A 10,692-nucleotide genomic window follows, 5' to 3' on the forward strand; every position below is an offset into this window, starting at 1 on the left:
TATATAACAAACTCTGTATTTTGAGTGGAAATGTTAGGGGGTCGTCTTATACGCCCAGTCGTCTTATACGCCGGCAAATACGGTACCTTTTAAAAAGTTCCTAAATTTTGTGACTTGTTCCAGTTTTTTCTAACTTGTAAGCACATCTGGTATATAATACCTCCTGTTTTATATATACCTCCTGCCCATCTGGTATATATTTATTTACATATGTTTTATAACATTTAAAATACTATATAAACTTTCATAGGGCACTGTATAACATTAAGAGTGGTTTTCTTAAAGTGGTTTACAATACATTATGGTTATTTCCCTGATATAATCTAGTTCAAGTATCCCTGACAATTCTCCCCCCAGCCCTATTATGCTAAGCAAAAACATTCTGGCAACTCTACAACTCCACTGAAGTTATGGCATTTAAAATCTTCAAAAACACATGAGTAAAAAGTTGCTTGCACACCTCAAATCTGTCTTCTAAACACTTCTCTTTACAACTCAATTCCTCAAACAGTAAAATAATAAAAAAATATATTTTAAGTTGAATATACAATTTTTTTCCTGTTCCCCTAGTACACAGTGTAGCAAAAAATGGTTTTCAGTTACTTTTCAATATTAAGTACACAAAGGAATTTAGATCTTTCTGACCATATGAATTATCTGGGTCTGCCTGGCCAACAAATACATAAACTCAATAATTCTAGAGAGAAAAAACACTCTAATTACATAAGCCCTTCAAAATTGAAGGGATAAACACCTATTTTTCTGACCCAGATATTCTAGTTAATTTTCATTGATAAAACACTCTACAGGGCTTTTCCTTACACTGTTATGTTGTATTATTTTCTTCCGTGAATTCCAAGACAAACTTCCAAAAATCAGTGGCCCCAGAAAATAAACTAATTTGTATAAAGTCACAATGTTTACAAAAAAAGAATGCTGACATAGTATATAAAAGACTACCAGAACTGATGGAGGATTTGCCACCACGTGGTCCACCACGACCTCGACCCCCTGAGACACTTCGGCCTCTTCCTCCTGGGCGTCTCCTACTGTCACGTTGATGTCGGCTCTCTCGATCGTCTTCTCCTGCCAATGACCAATCACTCAGCTCATCTTTACGCTCAGATTCTGTTTCAGAGGGGTTAGACAGCTCAGAGTTTGTACCTTGGGAAAAAAGAGAACATAAGCCAATTTTTTATAGGCATGAAAAAAAATTAAAAGTTTCCTGCAAATCACTGTTTAAATAACTGCTATTTGGCTGCTTCAAAAACACTAAATCAAAACACTGATTTCAAAATTTCTTAATAAAGAAATGTTAATATTATACTAATAATATAGTATCTACTCTTCAGATAGTTAAAACCTGAATTGTTTTACAGCCAACAGAATATTACAGAAAACATATAAAACATTACATATACAAATATAAAAATGCACTAAATGGGAAAATATTTTAAAAATATTGCCCATTTTTAGGTTTAATAGCAAATTAGTATAGTAAATATAACTGCTACCCAATATTTAAAAGCAACTTCAATTATATTTAGAAAAATAGTTATGTAGCGTATTTTACCATTTTTTCACATTTTAATATCTCTGAAATCAGGATGTTTCTGGTAACTAATGGTCTCTTATAAACTGGAAGTGTATTTTTAGTGGCTGTACATAAAACAGCTATGTTTTATGACCAAGTTTCTTAAATTAGAATAGAGTATTTGAAATTACTGAACAAATTTTAAGAGGGTTATTCTAAGGAAAGACAACTTCAAATCAACAACAGATCCATGAGACAAAAATTCAGCCTGACTTTAAAAGTTTAGACCATCTCTGACTTTCAGATGACCTACTTCAGTGATGGCGAACCTATGACACACATGTCAGAGGTGACACGCGAACTCATTTTTTTGGTTGATTTTTCTTTGTTATATATTTCTTTATAAATATATAAAATAAATATCAAAAATATGTCTTTGTTTTACTACGGTTGCAAATATCAAAAACTTTCTATATGTGACACGGCACCAGAGTTAAGTTTTTCAAAATGCTGACACACCGAGCTCAAAAGGTTCGCCATCACTGACCTATTTTAATAATGACCCTTCAAAAATTTAAATTCCACAAATAATCTATGCCTTACAATATCATCATTATATTAGATTTATGTAACCCAATCACTATCACACTCATTTCCACTTCTATTCTCAGGTAGTTCTGGGGTGTCTCTTCCACCTTTTCCTTTTATCATATAACCAAACATTTTTTTCAAAGCCCAGTTCAATTTCTAGCTAGGTTCAGACCAATTTGAATGAAAACAGACCTCTCTTCTTCTCTTATTTTCTTAGAAGCAATTTATACCTGTCATGCACTGTTGCCGAATGTTGTTTTCTATTTTTATCCCTTTTGGATCTACTTCTCACTTGGTCTATGATAAATGTAAAGGGTGCAGCTCTGTCTCATACCTTTAACTGCTCCCAGACGCCTACCAATGAACATAACCATTTTCTGTTGAGTAAACTTGCTGCATGATTTTGAAGTTCCTTTGCTAAAACTCCCAAATAAGATTGATTCCATACTAAACTATAAGTTCCCTACATTTAAATGCCATTGTCATTTGATGATAAAAGTGAAACACAAGAGCTCTTCAGATACAAAAGTTAAAAGGACTAAGTATAGGAAATAAAATGTGAAGTTTAACAAGTGAAGGAGCCTACCAACTTCCTTTCTCCTTGAAGCTCCCAAACACTTATTTATCATTTCATGAATAGTGAAGAAAACCTTCGGAATGTATAAGAACTTCTGAACTTACAAACTTTTTAAAAAGCTTTAAAATTAACTCATAAAACTGATTCAATTTTTAATGGCTCCAACAAATTAAAAGACTGGTTTTTAACAGAATTTTAATCAGATTTTCCCTTCTAAAATCACCCCTGAAGATGATTCACATCCTTTTCAATGATTGTGTATGCTAAACTTAATAGTTAGAGTACATTTTATCAAATCCACATGCCACCCATTCATCCTAAGACATACTTTGTGTGCCATTAAACAAATACTGCCAATGAAAGTTATAAGACATCATCTATTATAAGACAAATACCAACTTCAGGGATGTTCTAGAGAAAATATTTCTTATACAGTTTATATGTATTATCTCCTTTAAAAATCCTTCTGATATTAAGTGGACAAGATCTATAACCAAATTCAAATGACTTTATTTCTCTCAAGCCCAAGTTCCATGGTTATTTAAAAAAAATAGAATGTTACACCGTCTGTAAAGATTCAGAGGTAAGAGTGCCATCTACTGAACAATTGGCAGAGCTTTCTTCAGTACCAATGATATTCCTCTACCTTTCTCAGGTAAATTTATTATCTACTCTCAACAAAAGCATTTTGCCAAAAAGTGATCGCTCATCTATAATTTGACTTGACTTCCCACAGAGGCTTATAATCCTCATCATCCAAAAAGTCAAATGTGATTATTTATACTATGAATTTGTACACCTCTGAAATCATTCAGTATATACTTAATTTCTATTTAATTACTGCTTTTCTTTTGTATTAAATGTATTTTCAGGAATATAATAAGTCCATAATTCTCAGCCCTTCACATGCTAAATAGTTTTACTTTATTGGAATTTGTTTTTCATGTTTCAATATAGGGTTAACTTTAAAAGTTAAAAAATGAAGATATGAAAGGGAAGGAAAAATTAATCTTTCAACTCTACAACAAATACAAAATAGTACAAATTTAACATAACTGGCAACATTAAATGATTCTTCAGTCAAACATGACATGAAATTTGGATATGTAACCTGCACACTGTAAGCTTTCATATATTCATATTTTCCCTAAATGCCTTTTATTTTAGGGATTATAAGATAGTATTTTCAAGGCAGTTAGAATGAGCATAGGGGAGTAGAGAAGTAAAGAGAAAGGAAAGAATAAAGAAAAAAATAACCAGGTCACTGCTAAGATCCAAGTCCAAATGTAGAAAATGGGAAAACTCCACAAAGCTGAAGAAGAATAAGTGAGAATTTAGGATTAGAGAATTACTGACCAGCACAATCCATTGGCCTCTTGCTATATGGGTTAGGCCCCATCCTCAGAGTTAAATAAATACATTTTATAAAAATGTTAATTAGGTTCTAATTTTTAAAGCCCTCACTTTAGTGAAATGCTGTATTTCATAAAATAATTCCAGAGATATTAATACTCAGAACTGCTGAATGAGCCAATAAAGTATATTTTAAAAGCTAGTATATATTTGCTGTATGCAATTTTGGCACAGTGGTTAGAATATTTCTCCTTTTTACTTTCCCCAGAGGGTAAGCAAAAATGATTCCTAGTAGTATAGCCAGCATTATTAGACTTTTATTGGAAAATGTATACAACTGTTAGGGGAAATATTTGGAAAACAAGTTTCATATCTATTTAATAATAAAAATGATAATGAACCATCAACGTAACAAAAACATGTTTTCTTTCATTACACAGCTGTAATTGCACAGCTTTTATTGTCATTAACATAAAGTGTGCCATTACTATTACTAAGACGTATACCTCAGAACTATCTACTGCCCTCAAAGGGAAAATAAGGTAAAACACTAACTAAATAATATTAAGCAAAACGTATTGGAGCACCTAAACTAGAACTAGTAAAAAAAAAAAAAAAAAGTTTTTACCATAACCGGAGGTGTAATTAGGGCCCCGACGACCTCTGCCTCTTCCACTATAAGACCTAGAACCTTGTACAGAAGAGACGGTACTTTCATCAGTGGCATATCCTTTCTCTTTTTCAGGCCCTCTGGTGGAAGAAGGTCTGAAACCCATACCAATCTGTCGTAGCTGTTCATCAATCTGTAGGCGTTCCATTCTTAGTTGTTCTACTTCCTATAATCAAAACAATAAAGGGTAAATCTTATTTGTAACTTTTTGTCTTCTTAAAGTCTAAATAAAGCTAGAGCTATACTCCCTACTAATGAAAGAAGCATCATGGGCATTTGGTCAAGTACAGTTGTGTTCCTAGTAAACACAACCTGCAAAGGCATTTGCTGTTTCAATTCACCAAACATTTACTGATACCCAACATGTGTGCCAGTCATGCTAAGTGCTACAGGCATGCAATGTGAAAAAAGACCAGAACTCTTCTCCTTCAAGGAGATGTTTGATAAGCATTAAAACGACCCACTTATTAAAAAGCTAATAATTATACAATGTTACCAGATTTAGCTCTGAATGAGTTAAAACTCTGCTAAATGAGGTTCAGGTAGCATGAATGAGAGGTACCATTAACCTACTTTCCTATCAAAATAATGACACCTGAGTTGTGACCTAGATGAACTAGTAGGCTTGATAATTCAGAAATTGAGGTCATTACAGGATGTGAAGGGAGGGCTTTATAAAAGTTAGTAGAGTACTGAAAGGTAAAACTTGGGCTTAGAATGCCAGATTGAATTGAGACTTATATAAAGATAAGCTTTTAAAAGAATGGAATGAGAGTATCAGGGGTGCTTTCAAGATATCAAAACAGCAGCAATGATATGACTAAAAGGAAAACATACTAACTAGACAGAGCAGTTGAGGATATTACTATACTCTAAACAAGAGAACCAGAGCAGGAATAAAAGAGGAATGGTAGAAAATAACCAATACAACTTTTAATAATTTAATGTGGCTTTCTTTTCTAAAGCCCTTGCTCTATCTATGAACTCAAACAGACTACGAGGCAAATGATTTTATTATGGCAAAAGATGTTTTATTTATAAATTCTCATGAAAACAGGGCATAACTGAACCTAAATTAAAAATATATAAGTATCTAAAATTTACTACAAACATTACCGAATTAATAAAGCTTAAAGTGGGGAGCAACAATGATATAAATGTGAATAGTATACATACCTTTAAATAAGCAATATGATACTCTAAAAGAACTTGCACATTTCCGATGCTTTCTTTAGTGCCAACAAATACAAATGGAACCATCCCCTGTAAGAAAACAACATCCTCAAGCATTTAATATTTTAACAAAACTGTAGTCTAAATTTGACATACCAATATATAATTTGGAAAACTTTTCTAAAACACATAGCAATTTATATCTATTAAAGTTCAAGATTTAAAAATATACTTCTAAAAATATCAATGTAATTTGAAATATTGAGATTTTCAAAAATTTGTCATATTTGCACAACTTAGCATTTAAAAAATTACTTTTTAAATATCAGATTTTCTGGTCCATCCCCCACCCCATTTATTTATTAATAATAGCCATTCTGCAGGTGTGAGATGCTATCACATTGTGATTTTAATTTTGCATTACTCTGAGAATTAGTGACACTGAGCATCTTCAGATAACGAAACCTTCGAAGTCTGTGTTGGAGGGAATGCTTCCCAACTGTTAAAATAAGTATCACCTACAAAGTATAAATATTTACACAAAGTAAAATAAGGAATTATTGGTAAGGGCATACAGTTTGTCACAGGTTTAAAAGCAAGTCAAAAGATTAACATAGACCTTGTTTACCTTGATGAATTTTAGAGGAGGAAGGTTTTTAAAAAGTAGAAGAGAATTAAGATACTAATTGATGATTTTTTCTTTAAAGAAATACACTTCTAGCCATGGCTGGTTTGGCTCAGTGGATAGGGCATCGGCCTGCAGACCGAAGGGTCCCAGGTTCAATTCCAGTCAAGGGCACATGCCTGGGTTGCAGGCTCAATCCCCAGTAGGGGGCATGCAGGAGCAGCCGATCAATGATTCATCATTGATATTTCTATCTCTCCCTCTCCTTTCCTCTCTGAAATCAATAAAAATATATTAAAAAGAAAAAAAAAGAAATACACTTCCAGCATACTATTGGCTAAGGAGAACGAGTATAGCCTAAATAAAATGATCCAATGTGTTTGAGTGTCTCTTCCCATTTTCTTGATTTTATAGAATAGTTCCTTATGGAACTAAGTGTAGCTTAAGAACTTTTGATTCTGTATAAGAAACTACTCTATTGCTTATTTTCAAACTGACTTTTTAACAATTTAAGTGGTAAATTATTTATTTATGTATTTTTAATCCTCACCCAAGGATATTTTTCCCATTGACTTCTAGAAAGAATGGAAAGGAGGGAGGAGGAAGAGAGAGAAACATCCATTTCAGAAAGACACATGGATTGGTTGCCTCCTGCACAAGCCCTTACCGAGACTGGGGAACTCTTAATCTTTTTTTTTTTCCAATATATTTTATTGATTTTTACAAAGAGGAAGGGAGAGGGATCGAAAGTTAGGAAACATCGATGAGAGAGAAACATTGATCAGCTGGCCTCCTGCACAACCCCCACTGGGGATCAAGCCCGAAACCAAGGTACATGCCCCTGACTGAAATCAAACCCGGGACCATTCAGTCTGTGTGGGCGGACACCCTATCCATTGAGCAAAACTGGCTAGGTGGGAATTCTTAATCTTAAATTAAAAAACAAACAAACTTAACTAACTGAACATTTATCAAGTGCCTACTCTATAAAATTCATTGTGATAGGGGAAAAATGAAAGAGAAAGAGAAAGAGAGAAAGAGAAAGAGAGAGAAAGAGAATGAATCAGATTTGATTTCTTGAGTTTATTACCTGGCTTGGAGATGTAAGATAAACCAGAAAATGTAAAAGAAAATCATTACATACCCTAGTATACCAACAGTAATTACTACGAATACAAAGGTCATCTCAGACCAGAGATGAGTCATCAAAGATTTTGGAGAAAGCAAGTTATAAAACACTCCCCAGGGGATTTAGGTGGCTTAAACTGTGGAATGGTGGCCCAAAATAAACCATTACCAAACTTCAGATTCATTTTAACATAAAATGTTTAGGAAATTGAAAAAATTCTTTATAGTATTATAGATTTTCAGCTTCTCTTAAAAAATATCAGATGATCTAGCAACACAATGCAGCATTCCCACACGTCAACCAAATTAAAACTGAGCAGCATGTTTCTTTTACAGAAAAATACTTGGTGCCCTCCCACCCCTATCTTGTAAATCTCAACCTGCTTAATCATTTAACATGATTTTCTTGGTTTCTGTAAGCATTTAAATTTAACCTAGCACAGAAATGGAACAATTGACCAATTCTACAAACTGAAAAGTATAAATTTTTATATTTGAAGGAGAACCTAGAATTCACTTGCAACGGTAAATATTAAAAATCAATTGGGATAAAGGTAAGGGAAGATGACATAGTAGTATCAAGCCAATAAATTTTTTTAAATATATTTTATTGATTTTTTACAGAGAGGAAGGGAGAGAGATAGAGAGTTAGAAACATCGATGAGAGAGAGACATCGATCAGCTGCCTCCTGCACATCTCCCACTGGGGATGTGCCCGCAACCCAGGTACATGCCCTTGACCGGAATCGAACCTGGGACCTTTCAGTCCGCAGGCCGACGCTCTATCCACTGAGCCAAACCGGTTTCGGCAAGCCAAGAAATTTATACTTGAGTTGTTTATTAGCCTTTGCCAGTAAACATCATGATCTTCAGACTAATTTTAAATAGTGGTAGTATGCCAATAGATCTCTATTATCTTATATATTAAGCATAAAGAGGGAAAGTGCCCATAATAGTATGAAACATTAATTTTATTCCTTATCTCAAAGGCATCTTAAAGTCATGCAAAAATGGTGAGAAAAGAAGGAAGATTTGCTTAAGAATAAGTAAAAGTTACTTGAGATTTGTAGTAATTTTCAAAACAGTGCAAAATGAAATCAATCTGAGCCACAAGTACTCCTATGTATAACACTATTCATTTGTTTTTCCGCATTCATTTTTCTCCACATTCTTACTAATTAAAATGAATAAAGGAAGTGACTATCTTTGATAGGCATCGTTACAACATCCTTAATGTGAAGCTATTTACTTACGCTAAATGTCTACAGCTTTTTGTTTTGTTTTATGAGACTGATTCTATCCAATAGGCTAACAAACTCTCCAAACAGTAATCTATTGTGCAAAACTGAAGAAGTTATGTATGAGTATATTGCTGGAAGATAATTTGTAGGAAAATTCTTGCCTTATATTCAAACATACAAAGTTTAAGTCAACTATACAGAATTGATTACTGAAGCCACAAAATAAAGAAATCCTGAAAGTGATATATGAAAGCAAAGAATAGCACTGTAGACAAGATATCTACATATGAGAAGTAGGACTGAAAAGAAATTTCAGAAAGTTCATATCAAAATAGCAACAGAAAACCTTAAAGATTTCAATTAAGAAATAGTGCTTTCAGATTCTATAAAAATGCTAGGGAGAGTTGTCAAGAATTCCTTCATAAAAGACTGTATTGTTTAGTATCAAATTGAACAGCTTTACATTATAAGTGTAAAAGGGACTGTTAACATGATCAAATTGAAGGCTTTTATTAAAAAATTGGCATTTTACTCAAGTACTGAGAAACCAACTAAGAAACCAGGGCCCATGATAAAAAGTAGACTTGATAAAAGATATATTAGAAGGAACAGAACTTTTTAAAAGAAAAGTCCATTGCACTAGAGTGTAAGTAGCTCACTAGATATAATTTCATAAAACAATTTCCAAAATACAAAATAACATGAAGTCAGCTAAGAAAAGAATATGAAAAGAAACACACATACACACACACACACACACACCACAAAAAAAACCCAGGCCAATTAAATTACATTTTAAATACTCACATCTTCTCTAGGTAGTTTATTTTCATTGTCTCCTTCAATTCTCACCCGAACCACACCAGACTTGTCCACTATTTCTTGAATAACTTTGCCATTTTTCCCAATTACTTTTCCTTTAATAAGAGAAAACAAATGTAATGGTAAGTTAAAAATCAATACTGCTAACCCTTTCAAATAATTTATAACTTGCTATCAAATTATAAAAACCAAGCTACGCTCTATCTTTGTACTCTCATTAACTCACCCCTAAAGACTACTGAGAAGTTTTATTGTAGGTCTCAAATTTCCTTCTCTCCAGCAGGCTATCATTAACTGGGTTGACAATGCTGCTCACATGGAAAACATTCTCAAAGTCTAAATAAACTTTTAAGATGTTCTACATCATTTTTATATTTTTAAAATATCAAGTCCAACCCATTTCTTGTATAGAGGCAAAAAAAAAACAACCCCTTATCTTAGCATTAATCAGATCAATTTGTTTATATTCATTATATATCATAATTATTCAAACAATTAACAAATTACATCTTGAATTTATTTTCAAGTTTCTATTTATTCAAAAGATACCTGTGACTTGAAGACCTAACTTTTAAAATATTCCCTTCGTAGAAATTAAATGTTAACATTTAACAAGTATAACATTTTACACCTTTAAGTTTTTAAAAAGTACTTCACAGCTATACAGATACATACAACATGTGTCTGGTATGCTGTCTTCCTAGATATGAAATACTATAAAATGACATTAAATCCAAATTATTTACCTTCTCTATACTTAACCTCTAAGTGTCAAACAGCATTATTGGGTACTACCCAATAATTAAAGTATCCAATAATTAAAGGACAACCTAAAAAAAGAAGCATGAAGATTTCTCTTCCCCTTAGGAACTTATTAGTTACAACATACATTCACATAAAATAACAAACCAATACTGCGGACTGTTACCTGGGAACAGTATTTTCAGGTAACTTTCCCTACATGAAACAATGTATCTC

At 32.8% G+C, this 10,692-nt stretch overlaps 1 protein-coding gene across 6 annotated transcripts in view; it reads right to left on the minus strand.

Moving 5' to 3' along the window:
- The window catches only part of FXR1 (fragile X mental retardation, autosomal homolog 1), a 42,521-nt gene that overhangs the window by 8,367 nt on the left and 23,462 nt on the right, over window positions 1–10,692 (minus strand). For 3 of the 6 annotated variants that reach the window (XM_006770016.2, XM_015568008.1, XM_006770014.2), the window contains exons 9-13: window positions 9,700–9,809; window positions 5,902–5,988; window positions 4,834–4,891; window positions 4,684–4,746; window positions 961–1,164 (exon numbers count right to left, since the gene is read on the minus strand). In XM_006770016.2, the coding sequence (XP_006770079.1) occupies window positions 961–1,164; window positions 4,684–4,746; window positions 4,834–4,891; window positions 5,902–5,988; window positions 9,700–9,809 (522 nt within the window). Of the gene's footprint in view, window positions 1–960; window positions 1,165–4,683; window positions 4,892–5,901; window positions 5,989–9,699; window positions 9,810–10,692 lie in introns of all 6 variants that reach the window. The other 3 variants (XM_006770015.2, XM_015568007.1, XM_015568006.1) reach the window with 1 other exon arrangement.

This window comes from Myotis davidii, unplaced genomic scaffold (genome assembly GCF_000327345.1).
Source record: "Myotis davidii unplaced genomic scaffold, ASM32734v1 scaffold123, whole genome shotgun sequence".
NCBI classification, from domain to species: Eukaryota; Metazoa; Chordata; class Mammalia; order Chiroptera; family Vespertilionidae; genus Myotis; species Myotis davidii.